The sequence below is a fragment of the Drosophila albomicans genome, chromosome 2L (genome assembly GCF_009650485.2).
Source record: "Drosophila albomicans strain 15112-1751.03 chromosome 2L, ASM965048v2, whole genome shotgun sequence".
NCBI classification, from domain to species: Eukaryota; Metazoa; Arthropoda; class Insecta; order Diptera; family Drosophilidae; genus Drosophila; species Drosophila albomicans.
Genome location: NC_047628.2, coordinates 22,750,261 through 22,768,344, shown reverse-complemented (window position 1 = coordinate 22,768,344; position 18,084 = coordinate 22,750,261). Strand labels below are relative to the sequence as shown.

The 18,084-nt window shown below is 41.7% G+C and overlaps 1 protein-coding gene across 1 annotated transcript; it reads left to right on the top strand.

Annotated features, from left to right (window-relative positions):
* Nucleotides 1–1,115: 1,115 nt before the first annotated feature.
* Nucleotides 1,116–17,938, top strand: LOC117563923 (collagen alpha-5(IV) chain). The gene is made up of 10 exons (XM_034242492.2): nt 1,116–1,216; nt 1,381–1,547; nt 11,320–11,502; nt 11,569–11,613; nt 11,672–13,425; nt 13,483–14,333; nt 14,396–16,310; nt 16,377–16,491; nt 16,556–16,779; nt 16,842–17,938. The coding sequence occupies exons 2-10, from the start codon at nt 1,452–1,454 to the stop codon at nt 17,446–17,448; spliced, it is 5,790 nt and encodes a 1,929-aa protein (XP_034098383.1). The 5' UTR covers nt 1,116–1,216; nt 1,381–1,451; the 3' UTR covers nt 17,449–17,938.
* Nucleotides 17,939–18,084: the final 146 nt, after the last annotated feature.

The window sequence follows — 18,084 nt, the reverse complement described above, 5'->3', positions numbered from 1 at the left end:
AACATAACTTATATTGCAAGTCATTATTAACGATTTAGGTTTTAAAATATTTGACAATCATCTAAAAGTAACAGCAAATAGTACCTTGAAAATATTAAATCAGCATAAAATACCACTTTTATTTGAATATTCTTTAGACTTATATTATATAATATAAATTATTATATATATTTTAATTTATATATTTGCAAGGTTACATTTATATGATCCTTAGTCCCAATTTGTAGAAAACTGTCAAGGACTAAAGGTTTGCAATGTTAAATAGACCCTGAAATGATTATTTTTAGCTGCCATAATTGAGTGGTAAAATGTAGTCCGACTATACTTAATTGAGATTAGTGGGGCGCGTACCCAAAATCAAATCGACATCCCACTGACTGACCCTGTCGCAAACCGATTATGCGCCGTCGTTGTGGCGGCGGCTTGGGTTAATCTTTTTCAACGGACAAAAAGCCTTGATTACGCTTGGACTTAGTTTCATTTGTGACCCCAAAAAACAAGTTTGAAACGAAAAAGAAAAATAAGCGAGTCAATGATACTTTTGAGGCAATGAGAATTTCGTAAAGTTCTATTTTTATAAATCTGCGTACCAATTAATTAAAAATTTCGAAATGCTGAGCTGAATTTTCAATTGTATTCTAACAGGAAATACGCAACCTTATCAGGCCAACGAGCGTGAATGAAAACGCCTCAGGCTAATCACACTCCACTCCAGGCGGGCCGACAAAAACAAGCAACTAAAACTAAAAGCTAAGTAGGGAAAATATAATATGGAAAATATAAGAACAAAAAAATTAGAACTTGCCGTTGCTCGTTTCCTCATTTCAAGGCAATAAAGTGCTAAATTCAACAGGCTGCTGCGTAACCCAGCGAACCTCCTAACGCCCCTTACCGCACCGCCATCTGCCTCTCCACCAAGAACCCCCTTGACAAGCGCGCCAACCACTAATACAATGACATCTTAAAAGTTGCGCGTGTATGCGAGAGCCGAGCTACGAGCACGAACCGAAACTGAGAACGAACTGAATCGGTTGATCGGCTAATCGATTCGGCTCCTGTGTTCGGCTTGTATACGAATTCAAATTTCTTTTGTGCGGCCCGATTTTAGTAACACTTTGAACGCTTGACGATCTCCACATGTGGGGAGTGTGTTGCGCTCGACGATCGCAGCAGCACAGCAAATCAAGTGACGAACCCGCAAGCAGCAAGATTTTGTGTTAGTTCCCGTTTCCAATCAATATAAAATCAAATCTATTTCTTACGAATATACTCTTTATTACATTAATTAGTCCAATTGTGTTTAAATTGTTCCACATTATTAATTAATTATTTATTGCCTAGGAAAATCCTTTTCAAATTGTTTGTTTTTGTATTTCGCAGTTTCGTGTGTGTTCTCGCAGTGACAGTTTTGTATTTTGTCCAATTCGAATTTGGTGGTCAGGCTGAGGACCATGACCATGATGTTGCCCAGAGATCTAGTTGGTCTCTCGGGTGTGCTAGGCGCAGTTTGGCTGATCGCCAGCATTGTGTCCTTTGCCGACGCAAAGGTAAGTCGAAAATGAATTCTTATGTATTATTATAATTCACATCTAACATCTTAAAAGTATTCAAATTTAAAAAAAAATTCGTATTGTCATCAGTGAATTTAAAACTGTCAATATTTTTCAACTGGCAGTGGCTTTAAAACTGTGTGTATACAATTTGGTGCTGCAGCGCAACTGATTCATAACCACATTAAGTATTATCTACAGGAACAAAAAGAAACAGAAAGAGAAGCAGAGTGGGAGATTCAAGAGCGGGAAAAGCTTGTGTATATAAAAAAGAAAATTAGGTCAGCATTGCGACATTTAATCAGCCCAAAATGAACTCCAGACATTTCCTTCAGTCTATTCTCGCATACCATCAACTAATACTACATTATATTTCCGGAGCAATTGCAACTCTTCAGTCACTGCATTGATAAAGTAACCCAGAGGCGGATTGTGTTGAGTTCCTTGATCTAAGCTCTACACGAGTTCAATCGATGTCATACCGGAATGTTATTATGTCATCTTTGATAATTAATTCAGCTTTAGATTTGGCAATCTTCAATTGCAGGCAAAAGGTTAACGCGTGCTATCAATGTGTGATAACCCCACAGTTTCAACTAATTATGTCGCTTCTCAATTGCCATTGAATGTTTCCGGTTAGCAATGACATCAAAACTAGAGAACAAAACATTTCTGCAAAGCCCATCAAGTCATTATGGGAAATGGATTAGCTATAAGCATTATCTCTGATGGTTTTGACACAGTTCAAATTTAACTAGAGCGAATTTCCATTTCGCTCGTGCCCCTGGAACTGTGCTACGAAAACGAAATTAGCCGAATTAAATTGCAAACAAGCTTAAATTCTTTAAAAAACTGTTTGACTTTTAAATAAGAAGAACAAAATTATTAAATTGGATAGTAAAATGAAGATCAACTTTTTATATTGTTTGACTATGTCAACTTAAGTTATTTTTTAATGATTTGAATTTGAATGCAATGCAAACGGAATTTCTTATTTACTTAAACATATTTCCGGCTCTTAACCTAAATATTTAAAAATATTTAGAAATTAAAGGATTTTTTACTTTTTAAGCAATTATTTCGTCATTCTTTCAATTTCGAACTTATGCAAACTCTATTTCTTAGCTGAGATTTCAATTGGAATGCCTTATCTGTTTTTTGCCGTTCTAAATGCGTTGATGATGTTGATGATTCTAGTAGAAATCGTTGAAATTTAATTAGGTTTATTGCTATGTTGGCGGCATTGATAGCTAAGCTTAGTCTGCTGATTGCGACGCATGTAGAATCGGATTGAAAATAGAATTCTAAAGTGTCGCCAACAGAGCCAGAGGCTATCGCCGTGACTTTTGCCAACACAAACATATACATAAATTTATATTTATTCTTATACATACATATTTATGTATGTATATTTATATTCAGTGTGCAGTTAAGGCCAACTTGAAGAGACAACTCACGTGTTTCAGCTTCTTTTGCAGGCACTTTGTTATACGATCTGCACTCATTTTCGCACTCGGTTACGTGGTCAATGCCATGGAAACAATTTCCAACTGCTAACTCGCAACTCCAATTGCAATTGCAACTGCTTAGTGAGAGCGTCAACGTCTTGTGGCTTACCGCAGAAACGTTAACAAATAAACCCGATTTGTGCTACTGTTTGGTTATTGTTAGCCAGTGGCTCTCAAACTGCTATCCAACTGGTTTCATGCTGTTGGCAAACAGATTTATTGCGCTACATTTAACAGCGAAGTGATTTCCTTTTCCGTCTCTTACATTCATGCACACTTATGAACGCAAGCGTACCAGCGAAGAGAGCGACTTTGTAAAGAGAGCACGATTCGTAGGCAACTCGCGTATTTGTTTAATATTTAAGAGAGCTACTCTGCTGTGAGTACGCAACAAGTGCGCCTTTGTATGTGTGCACTGCACTTCGCCGGTGATGACGTCGACGGCGACAGCAACAACAACGAGCTATACAATAGCAAGAGCAAAAGCAACGGCAACAGAAACATTGTCTGCCTTTCTATGAATGAATTTTGATAAATTTACTTTATCAGCAACGACTTCGAAGAGCTGCAGCATCTGTGTGTTGAGAAAAGAATGAAAGCATTTTCAAAGCATTTTTATATGGAAATTTCTGAGGCTACATGTCTGTCTTATGCTCTGTGAGGATGTATTGGTGTCTTGTGTGTATGTGTGAGTTTGTTCTTTTCTGTGGCCGACAATTAGCAGCTCAAGTGTTTGGTGGAGAGCAAGAGGGGGAGGCTAAAGAGTGCAGCTGCGGCGGTCTTTGACGCTCTGGCTCATTTCAAATTGGAATTGGAATTGAAAGTTTGTTATTGTTGGCTGCTGCTGTCGATTGCTCTAACTTCCCTCTCCGTTTCCTCATTCCCCAAACGTTGCTGCTGATATTCGAGATGCTCATTCCAATTTCATTGGTTCAGCTTTGTTTATGCAAAAGCAAGAGCAAAAGAAATTGAGTCGATGTCTCAGTCTTTAGGCTGACCCCACGCATACATACACACACTAGTACACACATAAATCAGTGACCAGCTGTAGACAACGCGGAGCCCGCCCAAGTAACAACAACAATGAGTAGAAAATGGGGAGATGAAGAACACTACTCGGCTTTCTTTATGATGGAAGAAGTTTATTTGCGTGCGTCTTGAAAATTGTTTGGCGAGTTGCATTTCAATTTGACTCAATTATTTATTTATCTGCAACTGAATGCGGAAATTATGCGAAGTGCTCTCTCTCTCTCTCTCACTTGCTGCCTGGTGTGCATGTGAGTGCGCTTTTGTGTGATATGAACAACATGTCGTATAAGTGATATATGATGGCAACTAACAACTGGGCATTACACAGTGTGAAAATTGTAAATTAAAGTGATTATTTGATGTTGTGCTGTTCTGCATTCATTGCGCTTAAAGCAAGAAATTGGGTTATCAGCCATCTCAGAGTCAGCCTCCAGTCTCAGCCTCCGATTCAGACTCGGTCTCTGTTTCTGCTTCTGCCCCAGTCACAGTCACAGTTTCATTCTTGTTGTTATTCTTGTTATCAGTTTGATTTAGTTGCAGCTTTTTGAAATTGAAATTCATTAAAACTCATCAAAATATATGCACATTCGTATCGCTCTGTCAATGTGTCACTGTCCCACTCTCTCTATCTCTTCCTCTCCATCTCCATTTCCCTCTCCCTCTCCCTCTCTCTCCTTACTTTTCTGATGCTCCTCATGTGCGTCTAACATCATTGCTAAAAATACTCGAATATTATTCGCTTTAAATTCGTGATGTCGCTTTACTGTTTTCTTTTTCATTTTTATTTATTTTTATCAACAATTTGAAATAGTTTTTGATTTCACAAAATATTGTCTAGTGTCAACTATAAGGTTAACAGCTTTCTGATAACGTTCAACATTTCAAATTTTTGTTCTATTTATATTCTTTTCTAATTAATATTGTTGCGAAACTGCTTGATTTGAAATGAAGAATTTGAATGGCTTTTATTTGAGCAACAAATAAATCGTTTGTAGTAATTTTTTTGTTTTAATAATCTAGTCATTGTCACTTTATTTTCTTAAACAATGTTAGAGACTGTATTAAAAAGATACTTGGTTTATTTATATTAACAATAATTTGTGGTTGAACTTAAGGAAATACTAGTTTCTTTAATGTAATTTTTTTGAAAATATGTATATTAAATTAGCTTTGCATATCAATTACCAGTCACTGTTTAAGTCGATGTAATCGATGACAGCTTGTGAGCTTACAGTTTTAGGTGCATTAGAAGGGCTATCAACACGGCTGGCGACAGTTGGGGAATCGCTGTGCTGTCATTTGCGTGTAATTTGAGTGCGCGGCAATTAGTTATCATCTGTCAGGCGTTTGTCTAAACAATTATGCAAACAGCGAGTGGACTGTATGTTAGATTGTAAACTATAAACTACAACAATTTTTAGCATTGCTATTTGGATCGTTCTCTCTACCTCCCTCTATTTCTCTCTATCTCTTTCACACTCAATCTCAGTCTGTATGTTTATGTGCAAAATTGTGTCGTGTGCATGTGCAGATTTCTTCGTTCTTCGGTCTTCTGCCTTTGGATCTTCACGCCTCTTCTTTATGATGTCAAAAATGATGTCATGCTGCAAGAGCGCTACAACAATAACATTAACAATAACATCAGCCAGAGTCCCCGACTTGTGCAGTCCAGATGTCCAGATGTGCATTCATTATGTTCTATAGTCATTCTCTGACTCTGTCGCTCCCACTATTTGCGAGTGTGTGTCTGTGTGAGTGTGTGGGCATGAGATTTCATGTCAATCACACGTTGCTCATATGTTTGCTCCATATACAGTTCCATATACATGCTCTGGACTCATTAGCTTCTTGGGGTATTTAAATGTAATGGCTTTGAAAAGATATTTAGTAGAGCATTTTTAGTTTACAATTTTAGACAAGACTTTACGGCTAACAAAGAGATATGCAATGAACTTGAGTTTTAAATAAAAATGTATAACCTATTATTAAATTAACATTTTTTCTTAGTTTATTATTAATTGTAATGATGGGATAAATGTTAACTGATCTAATCTTAGAAGGTTCTTCACATACATGAAATTTTCAATAAATTTCTTCCTTTTTAGAATCCTTATTGCACAAGTTTTCGAATCACATAGAATATAGGTATAGTTAAAACAGGTTTTTAAACTGTATAAACAAAGTAAAGAACTATAAATTAGTTATGTCATTTTACTCTACAGATCAGCTCTTTTGAGCTGTTTTTTTATAGTTGTAAAGGGTATAAATCGGTCGACTATCCTTGTTGTTGGCACACTTGAAACACTTTTGTGTGATGCCACGCTGTGTGTGCAGTTGAACACTTGCATATTGCAATTGTAGTCGGACTATTTAGATGATGATCAAATGTTGATTGATGGCGCGTGTTGTTGCATTTCGAGATCGTTTGACGAATTGGGTCAATTGTGTGTTATATTGTGATGTGATGGACAATGATGAAGCTGACAGGACTTCGTCAGCAGCTTGCCTTCTGCCTTATATTTGGCATACAGTTCACATTGAAACTTGACAGATAACCCCTTTGTGCCCCTTTCCATTCATGTTTAATTCACAAAACAAAAAAAGCATACATTTTTAGTACATATATATAAAGAGTACAATTTAATGCCAAATTAACACACACACACAAAATGTATTAATTAAAATGCCAAGCTAAGAAAAAAGCTGTCAGCGGTCTTATCAGCCATGATTTATACTCGTACTCAGAAATATGTGTACTATATAGAGTATATATAGTATATGTATATATGCCACATCCGGGGCTCGCTTTGCAGCCATCTTGAGTGCGACTATATACTTAGCATGTAGATTATTATGGGCAGCGACTATGTTACTTACTAACTGATTTAACTTGCTCTAAATTCAAGTGCGCCAGTACTCCTCTCGCCCTCTCTTTCGCTCTCTCTCTCTCTCTCTATGTCTCTCTTTGTCAAATTCAGTTTGCTCATTTTGCTGCGCTTTGCATTTTGTGCGCACATATTCTTTATCAAATACAAGAACGGGGTATCACTGACATTTCTTTTTCAACGGAACTCGACTTGTGAATTCCAGTGTCGAACGTCATTAGACACTCTCACACCTCACACAGCCCTCTCCCCTGCCAGCGAACCCTACGAGTTGGAGTCGCTGACCGCGACAAACACGTGCACTGTCCCTAACCTTACCACCTTCTCTCTCCCCAAATCTAGACTATACTAGATGGGTATACGTAGACTAGAGTGATCTGCGTTTCGCATTGAGTGTGTGAGTGTGTGGGCGGCTGTGCCAATTGTCGGTCTCTGATATGCAACGGCGGGGGACAGGGATGCCAACTTTGACCTTAAACTGCAGCCTGAGCTGCCGCATTTGTCTGCAAGTGCGAGAGAGACAACAAGGCGCGGAATGAAAGAGCGGCGAATGCAACACAATTGACATTAACATGTGTAAATGCGCTCAAGTGAGCCACTGACACAGATCATGCCAGAGACAACAACATATACCCATATAGTCAGCGCAAGCTATGTTTGCGACCGACTTTTCGCAGACACCACGTGCATTATAACGGCACAGTGGCGTAGCAGACAGCTTTTTAGCGAGGAAGCCAGGCTTAGGGTAGTACAAAATTAAAGTCTATTTTATTTCTATTTGCTAATGAATATTGAAATTTTTAGGTCTTATTTTGAGTAAAAGATTGAAATATATTTTATGTTGTGGATATAAAAGTAAGTGCATTATTCATTAAATTAAAAATGCCAGATATCAGAGGTGCAGCTAAGAGTCCACGAAAGCTTGCTTACATTTTTTCCTGTACCTATGTCAACTCAAAGTGTTCAATTCCCAGGCCAATAGACGCCGCTCCGGGGACTTGTCCAGGTCTCTGTCTAATAGCTGACGTCGACAAAATCGGTTTAGCATATGAGCACATAACGTACCTCTCCATAAACCCACATACAATGTTGTGGTCGTAATAATCAAATCGGGCAGACTGTCGTTTGTTTTTTACTTTTATTCTTGTTTTCTTTTTTTTTTTACTTTGTTTCTCATAAGTTACAACCCGAGCGGGTATTCGGTAGTCCCAAATGTGATATATGTTTGTCTACCCCATATTTGGTCATTTCTATATACATATGTATACTACGTACATTTTTTTATATATTTAAATGTGTGCTTTCAGATATATAGTATCATGCTATTTGTGTTGCTTGGCAAGTGTCAAGTTCAAGGAAATTGCAGTGTTGTCATTTTCTAAGCGTGTTTCCATTCGACAAGCGACAACGAAAGACTTGAGTCCGAATCTGAAATTGCAATTTGTGAATTCTGTTTATGGACAATTGATTGAATGAAATTCGAAGGTTTCACCTGGGTTTCGATTGCGGCTTTTTCAATTGAAGGAATGCATGAAATAAAAGACATTCATTACCATATCGCCGGCTTAGTTCGGAGCATGTTGCCAACCAGGTTATTGGGTCGACGAATAGTGTACATTTTTTTGTTGTGTTGCAATAAATGCAATTATTAGAAATGCAACAATATCATATGAATATTGAACATGTATATTTATTAAAATAACCTATGAAGATAAATAACTGGTATTTCAGAAAACAAAATTAGGTTCGTTAACTAAAAAATAAGTCAGTGTACAGAGTAACTAAGAGTTGAGCAGTCTCGCTTTGAGAATTCCTTAAGTGCAATCGCATCAGCCTTATATACATACATACAGCATTGTACATGAGAACGAACACCTCATTTAATTTCCAGAAATTGAGTGCAAAGACTGCAATTGTTTTACAGATTAACTATGCCACACCCACACACATTCACACACTCACACACCTTTAAATACTCTTGTATAACTCATACACCTGCCATATGCATTGTGCATTTTATTTTTGGTCCTCATCTGCGTTCTCTCTCGACTTGTTTTCGGTTTGATGCCTTTTCTTTTTTTTATTGAAGCCGCGCGAAAACAAATTTTCTTGGTTAACCACACGACGAACAGTTTTTCCTCATTTTTCCAAGTTTTCTTTTAGGTTTTATTTTTTAGTTGCTTTTGTTTATGTTTTACGTTCTGATTTTCTGATTTACACGTCATGTGCATATTTTGCTAACAGATGGTTTGATCTTCCAACGTGGCAGCAATTTTCTAGGAATTCCCCGTTTCATTTTCAATTTGGTGCTTTGAACTTTTGATTAGAAACCTGTCGACTGCATTACGAATTGCACTCGATGTTTATTGCAATTATAAACAAAGTTGTTAAGTTAGCATTTGCAGTTTTTGCTTTCTTTGCAAATATTTGACATTAATTTTTCCAGGCGGCAAACATTAAATCCATTTCGCTTTTGTTATTTCTATTTCCAACATTTTCTTAAACATGCGTACAACATGTGTGCTGACTTTATTTTTTTGGTTTTTGTTTCATCTGAAAATTTAAAGAAACCAACGACGCTCAAAGTCATTTTAATGAATCGAGCAATAAATTTTGATTTTCAACTAAACGGAATTATGTCAATTCTATTAATAATTGTGTCTGCGTTGGCAATATACTATACAACAAATTAAGGATGTTTATAAACTCTTTTACGGTACATATGTACATATGTCACCAAACAATTGACCCATAACAAGCAGTGGGAAAAGAATTTCCATTTGTTGCAAGTGCAACTCGGTCAGTAGCCAATTATTTATGGCTAACACGTTTATTTAATGAACACTTCCAGTGCGTCGAGGTCGCAAACATAATATGTTTTTATATGCTGCGGAATTGAAAAATTATTTCGGGTTTAAGTACATACTTAAAATAATGCAACACAAATGTTTGATTTTAATTACGCATACTTAATTATTTAGTAATAATAATTACGTATACTTAATTTTTTATTGTAATTTTTAGATGTTCAAAATACAACAAATTATTATTAGATATTGTTATTAGTATTTAGAAGTAATGAAAGAATTTATATGTGATAAAGATTTTAGTCATAGTACAGATCTTAAGGCTAATGAATCTAAATTTATTATGATTTATGTAATTTTTGGAAGACTCATATAGAATTCAAATTATTATAAATTGATTAATCTGAATCCAGACAGATGGATTGACATTTGATTAATTATGAAACAAAGAAGCCTAGAACTATTTTCTATAGTTTGAATCATAGCCGATTAGCAAGAATTGAATGTGCCTGGAATGATTTCTACGAATACGACTCTGTATTGTAATTAATCAGCAAATGAATTAACTATCAAAACTGGTAAATAGCTGGAATTAATCCAGAAGCAGTTTACTAATTGCCTTGTGCAATGGATAACTAATTATATATTTATCAGCACTGACTTTGTTTGAGGATTAAATTATTTATGGGTCTGAAACCATCTCATGTTTAGCTGTGCTCCGTCGAGTGCTTCGATTCCTCAAACCGCTTGTAGACGCATCAGTGACCGTGTTCTATGAGCTCGGATAAATTGTATGCTGCTGGCGCAGAGAAACAACATAAGGGGCAGCTGCAAGTGAGAACAGAACAGAACAATGGAATGGCAAATAACAGAAAGCAAAAAAAAAAAACAATATATAGAAGATTATCTCATTGCAACGGAAATAGTGCAATTAAAGCAAACATTTTAGTTGCAACTACAATACGAGTGCGAATGCAAGCGCAGTGAATGTGGTACTTGCCACAAGTTCCTTGCAAAATTGCACCCGCATATAAGCATGTTATTGTTTTTGTTATGACTAATACCTAAAGTGAGAAAAATGGGGAAAATATCTAAAGTGCATAAAGCATAAAGAGTTCAGCTATTAACCGAGCAATTTAATTTGCACTTGCTGCTGCTACTCTTAATTCAAATTAAATCTATAAATAAATCCAACATTTGTTAATCTTAACGTTACTTAAAAATGATTAGTAAAAATTTATGGCAGATATTATTACATTTTTTTTTTCAATGATATAAGCATTTATATAGTAACCGATCATAATAGGAAATAAAATGTCTGACGTTCTTTATACGTCAAAGTTGGAGGAAACATAGTTTCAAATTGAAATTAGGACAATCAGTTGTTGTCTATGGACTTCAATTAAGAATGATGACCATTGAATCAGCTGGAAATCAAAGTGCTAATCAATGATTGCCAATCAAGAATTGTTCTGGTTTGTGTCAGTTGTGAAATTGAATTACATTTTAATGGTCAACGGATTGTTTTTTTGCTTTACAGGACTGCAACACAACGATATGCGACTGTAAAGGCATTAAAGGACGCATTGGGTCCATTGGAGGTCACGGTGTTCCCGGACGTGAGGGTTCACCTGGTGATATTGGACCATTTGGACCACCCGGACCCTTAGGTGAGAAGGGAGACTTTGGCGAATATGGAGAACAGGGTGAAAAGGGTCATCGGGTAAGCTTTGGATCCACACCAACTTAAACATAATTAATATATCTATATATTTTTGTAACGTTTTAGGGTGATGGTGGTCTGCCAGGAGAGAAAGGTTTTCCCGGCGCACGCGTAAGTAGAGATTGCAATTGTAGAGTAATTAGAACAAATTATAATCAACATGTTGCAGGGTTACCCTGGAGAGGATGGTACACCTGGACCACGGGGAATCGATGGCTGTGATGGCCGACCTGGTGCACAGGGCAAAGCTGGTCCACCCGGTGAAAATGGCCCGCGTGGTCCGATGGGTAAGCCGGGCTTAGCTGGGGCACAAGGTGATGCTGGCGAAGGCGGCATTAACTCTAAAGGCACCAAAGGTAATCGCGGAGAGCGTGGCCCAGATGGTGCCAATGGACTAAAGGGATTTGGTGGCATCTCTGGTCTCAAGGGTGACACAGGATTTGTTGGCATCGAGGGATTGAAGGGTGAACAGGGTCCCCAAGGCTATAAGGGTGAACAAGGCGTACCCGAAAAATATCCCATACTGCGTGGCATTGTTGGCGATAAAGGTGAACCCGGTGATGGTGAAGGAGTCGGGTTAACAGATAATCAAAAGCAACCCGGCCTTCCCGGTGATCACGGTGATCTAGGCGCAGTTGGTCCACTTGGACAAGAAGGCGAACCTGGACAATTTGGTCGAGATGGTTTGCCTGGTACCCGTGGTGACATTGGTGAACGTGGCGAACGTGGCAAACCTGGCCGTGATGGCGGACCAGGCGGACCTGGTGAGAAAGGAATGAAGGGAGCTCCCGGCTACGATGGTGAGGATGGCCTAGATGGAGGACGTGGACCGAAAGGCGAACCAGGCTTTAATGGCACACCAGGTATTCAGGGACCCGAAGGCCCACCCGGTGCCTATGATCCAAATTTGGATAGATCCTTGCCTGGCCCCATAGGACCTCAAGGTGATGTCGGTCATCCTGGTCACCCTGGATTGCATGGCATTCCCGGCAAACAGGGACGACGTGGTCCCCAAGGACCTCCCGGCCCACCCGGTGATGAAGGTCTTCGGGGCAATCGTGGTCCACCCGGACGCAGCGAGAAAGGTGACGATGGAGATTATGGTTTAATGGGACCACCTGGCCCACAAGGTGCACCTGGTCTCGTAGGCCCATCAGGTCGCGGCGGTTACCCTGGCGAGCCCGGCCTTAATCTGTATGGACCTAAAGGTTTGCCTGGCCAACATGGTATTCCTGGCTCCATCGGCTATCGTGGTGATCGTGGTGAGGTCGGCATTACTGGTGACAAAGGTTTGCCGGGTGAAGGCTTGAATATTGTTGGACCTCCCGGCTCACAAGGTCCTCCTGGTAAACGCGGCAGGCCTGGCATTGATGGAGTACCTGGATACCAAGGCTACCCTGGTGAAAAGGGTATACGAGGTGATGATTGCGGTTACTGCAATGCTGGACCACGTGGCATTAAAGGATTACTAGGTGATGCTGGCTATCCAGGCGAGCACGGAGCCCGGGGTTTGGCTGGTATAACAGGTGCTCGTGGTCTTAAAGGTGCCCAAGGTAGGCCAGGACAACGTGGTTTCAAGGGCATGCAAGGCCCAGCTGGTATTCCCGGCGAGGAAGGTCGAGTCGGTAGACCAGGTCCGAAAGGAGTAATTAACTCAATCGGCAGTTTGAAACATGTACCGGGTGATAATGGTGACAACGGACGTCGTGGTGAGCAGGGCGCTCAAGGTGATCGTGGTGCAAACGGATGGAACGGTGCTCCCGGTCTCAAGGGTGAATCCGGTCTTCGTGGTGATTTTGGTGATATTGGGCGACCAGGTTTAGATGGCAAGCCTGGATTTGATGGTCGGGATGGTAAACCAGGTGCACCGCCAAACATACCCAAAATCTACCTAACAGGTGAACCCGGCTATAACGGCCGCAAGTAAGTGTTAATTTGTAAAACCAAATCTAAATGCTTTAACTGATATTTTTGTTGCAGGGGTGAACATGGAGATGTTGGCAGCGAAGGCTTTAAGGGTCAAAAAGGTGAACCACATCCTGGAGAAATAATTGAAAACCGAGGAGATAGAGGCGATCTAGGATATCCAGGGGAGCCCGGCTTCCGCGGACCAAAAGGTGAAATGGGCGAAGTTGGCTTGAAGGGCGAAGCTGGTGCCATGGGTATTCCTGGTGAAGTCACTCGGGGACCACCTGGTGCCAAGGGTTACAAGGGTGAAACAGGCGACTATGGGCTGCAAGGCCTTACTGGCAATCCTGGTCGAGATGGCGAGCCTGGCCTGCCCGGTGTAGCTGGTCAAAAGGGACAGCGTGGAGAGCCGGGACAATACATACTTCCTGGTGAAATTGGTGTGCCTGGCCGAAACGGAATTAAAGGTCTGGTCGGTGATCACGGACCCATTGGATATCCTGGAGCTAAGGGTCGACCAGGACCAAAAGGTGCCAAGGGCAGCACCGGTGACGAGGGTCTTTGGGGCCAGAAAGGTTTGCCAGGTAACAAAGGACAACGTGGTGACATTATTGTGGGCCCACCAGGTCAACAAGGTGAACCCGGTCGCGCTGGCAGTATTGCTTTGCATGGAGTTAAGGGTCAGAAGGGTGTATTCGGTTATTCGGGACAAATTGGTAAAACCGGCGCAAAGGGTAGCATTGGTTATCCTGGCCGTGTGGGCCGTGTTGGCGATCCTGGACCATCAGGTGTCCCCGGTGAACAAGGCGTTACCGGTTTAGCCGGTATTCCTGGCGAGCAAGGCGATCGAGGAGAGATTGGTTGGTCTGGACGTACTGGAGATTTGGGGCCCCGTGGTGCTCCCGGTAACTTTGGATTGAAAGGTATAAAGCATTGTATATAATTTTTATAAATTTCAAGATAAATAATATTTTTTTTGTAACAGGCATTACTGGAGAGATCGGTCCATTCGGCTACCCTGGTGTGCCTGGTAGAGCTGGTCAAAAGGGCGAACGCGGTGCACCTGGTATTCCTGGAAGGCCCGGTGCCAAAGGTGTAGGCGCCTATAGTGGCATCAAGGGAGACGTGGGCGTTGCCGGCTGGCAAGGTCCGCCCGGTTATGATGGTGCACCAGGCTTCAAGGGTGAACGTGGTGAAACTGGAGAGTCACTACCCGCTGTCGATGGTCTGCCAGGCGTCAAGGGTGAAATGGGTATACCTGGTCGCAACGGATTGCCTGGCTTAGATGGTCTCAAAGGTGTGCGTGGAGACATTGGATTGTTTGGTAATCCTGGCATAAGCGGTGAACCAGGTGTTGATGGCCTGCCGGGCTACAATGGTCGCCATGGCGCTATCGGTCTGAAAGGAGAATCCGGCGAAATTGGTCCAATGGGTGCACCCGGTGAGTTTGGTGATTTGGGCGACGTGGGATACCCCGGTGCACATGGCCTGCGGGGTGACAACGGGTTGCCAGGTGAATTTGGTGTCGAAGGCCCGCAAGGTGAAGTTGGTGAGATTGGTGACATCGGTGATGATGGTGAAATAATTTACGCTGACTTGACTATGGCTCGTGGAGAGCCCGGAACACCTGGTTTCCATGGCCCAGAAGGACAACGTGGTGAGCCTGGTGACATTGGATACATCGGATTGCAAGGATTACGTGGCCAACAAGGTGATATTGGCTTTGGCGGACAGCCTGGACATGACGGCGCGCCTGGTGTCAAAGGTTTGCAAGGAGATATTGGTCTACGCGGTCTCCCCGGACCGCGTGGAATTGCCGAACGTGGCGAAATTGGTGACACGGGTTATGATGGTTTACCCGGTCGCCCAGGTCGTATGGGACAAAAGGGTGCACCCGGCGAGCAAGGAGAGTATGGATATAACGGTGCTATTGGACCTCAAGGTCCAGTTCGTGTCGGTCCTCCCGGTGCACCTGGTGACTACGGCTATCAAGGACCTCCCGGACGCAATGGCCTGCATGGCTTGACCGGTGCGAAGGGAGAGCGCGGCGATTTTGGCTTACAAGGCGAAAGAGGTGAAGCTGGCTTTGCCATTTGGGGCAGACCAGGTGACAGAGGTGAGCGCGGCGAACAGGGAGCAACTGGTTATAATGGCGCCAAGGGCGAACAAGGTTTTAGCGGTCGCCCCGGACGCACTGGCTTCATTGGACTGCGTGGACCACGTGGCGCAACTGGTGATGCTGGCTGGAGCGGCATCGATGGTATTGATGGTCAAGACGGTCAAAAGGGTGAGCAAGGTGTCACTTATTCGTACACGTATGCACGTCCCGGTGATCGTGGTGAGCCCGGTTTAGATGGCTTCAAGGGCGAACAAGGTGATCGAGGTGCTCCTGGTTTTGAGGGCTTAATTGGTCTTCGTGGTGAGGTCGGCTACCGCGGTGATGTTGGTGAAGCGGGCTACCAAGGTTCAGATGGCGTTCAGGGTGAGCGCGGCGAAATCGGTTTAACGGGCTTAACCGGTCGTGACGGATTACGTGGAGCACCAGGTGAACCCGGAGACCCAGCGCCACCACCGCCACCACCTAAGAGCCGTGGCTTTATTTTCGCACGTCACTCGCAATCCGTACGCGTTCCCGAGTGCCCAGTTAATACGAACAAACTGTGGGATGGTTACTCACTGTCCGGAAATGTGGCCAGCAGCCGAGCTGTTGGTCAGGATCTTGGTCAATCAGGATCGTGTCTGATGCGATTCACCACCATGCCCTACATGAACTGTGACTATAACAACGTCTGCAACTATGCACAAAATAATGATGACAGCCTCTGGTTATCGACTGCTGAACCAATGCCGATGACAATGACTCCCATCCAATCCAGGGATGTCATTAAGTACATTTCACGGTAATATTAATTTTTTTTGAGTATCAATTTTTGAAAAAGGTGCTTATATCTAAATAACTGTTGCAGCTGTGTCGTTTGCGAGACCTCGACGAAGATTATTGCTTTGCATTCGCAATCGATGTCCATTCCCAATTGTCCTGGTGGCTGGGAGGAGATGTGGACAGGCTTCAGTTACTACATGGTAAGCTTGACTTCTACTGCTTTCTCAATCACATTTACTTTTACTTCGAATGATTTCCTAATAGACCACATTGGATAACACGGGCGGCGTTGGTCAAAACCTGGTTTCGCCTGGATCCTGTTTGGACGATTTCCGCGCTAATCCAGTCATTGAATGTCATGGCCACGGTCGTTGCAATTACTATGATGCTCTGGCTTCCTTCTGGCTGGCTGTTATTGAGGAGCAGGATCAGTTTATCCAGCCCCGTCAGCAAACCCTCAAGGCTGATCAAACTAGTAAAATCAGCAGGTAAGTTTACCATATGCCCTAATCCACCTTATGGCGCACTTAGACTTGTTTGTGTTTTGTAGATGCACTGTCTGCCGTCGTCGTGGCGACAGCTTCATCACGCGCCAGGCTTCATCGTCGTATTCCATCAGCACAGGCTCTGGATCACGCATTAATTCCGGATCCAATTCCGGTTCTAGAAATAGCGGAGGATCTGGCCCGAGCTACGGCGGAAGCTATCGTGCAGGATATGGAGCAAACTATGATAGAGGATCTCCAACTAGCTATGGAGGAGAGTCTTCCTATGGACAAGGATTTAACAATGCTCAGGGCTCCCGCTACGAACCGAACTCCAACAATGGACAAGGTTCGAACAACGGCCAAGGTTCTAACAACGGCCAAAGTTCAAGCTATGGCTCAGGTGCTAGCTACGGCTCGGGCATTGTAGACAATGGCGCTGGCTCTGGATCAAGAACACAGCCACAGTCTACTTATTCCAGCTGGTCTAGCTACCCAGGTGAATATCGTCAAGCACAGCCGCAGCAAGCAGTGCGTCAGCCACAACAACAGCAATCACAGCCTCAGCCGTCTCCAGTTAACTACAGTCGTCAATTGCCATACCGTAATTCATACCAAAATTATGGTCGCCAAACCCGTCGGTATCCGCGCGACGACACCCACGCTCCTTAGATGCCACAGTTCAGTTTAAATACTAAGTAGCAGTTAAATAATTACTAAGTCTAAGTTGCTATCACACTCCGTTAACAACACCATTAAATCAAACCACAACGACAACAACACACCAAAAAAACAACACAAATAATCTTCTGTATTCGATTATGATGACGATAATCCTTGAGCAGTGCCATTTTCGAGATCTGATTGATTTTAATCTAATTTTGTATGTAAATCGAAGAAAACCAAAAATATATATGATTAATATAGTGTATCAAAGAATAGTTGCAGTCGATATCGAAACCAACTATTCTTATTAATTCACTGCCTCGATATGTCGTATAACTATATTGGATTGATGATATAAGGATTTACAACTTAACCACCAAACGAAACAAATCCCAGTTTTTGATAAATAAAATGTACACATCATTAAAAAAAGCGAAACGTTTTCTCGTCGAACATATTTTTAATGACGTGCCTAAAAGGAAAGTGCAAAAGGAAAGTTTAAATATTGTTTTATATACCAACAGGTGTTAATTCCAGACAGGTTTGAAAATTAAATTTTAAGAAATAGTCATTTTATAAGTTGTTTCAAATTCGTTTTTGTTAAAAAAAATGCCCCATAGAAAAAGAACTGAAACACATTTA

Bases quoted from the DNA above. Each gene is read 5' to 3' on its own strand.
- LOC117563923 (XM_034242492.2), top strand. From the start codon at position 1,452: ATGACCATGATGTTGCCCAGAGATCTAGTTGGTCTCTCGGGTGTGCTA. The intron at 1,548-11,319 runs GTAAGTCGAAAA...TTTGCTTTACAG, and splicing joins TGTCCTTTGCCGACGCAAAG to GACTGCAACACAACGATATG. The intron at 16,492-16,555 runs GTAAGCTTGACT...ATTTCCTAATAG, and splicing joins CAGGCTTCAGTTACTACATG to ACCACATTGGATAACACGGG.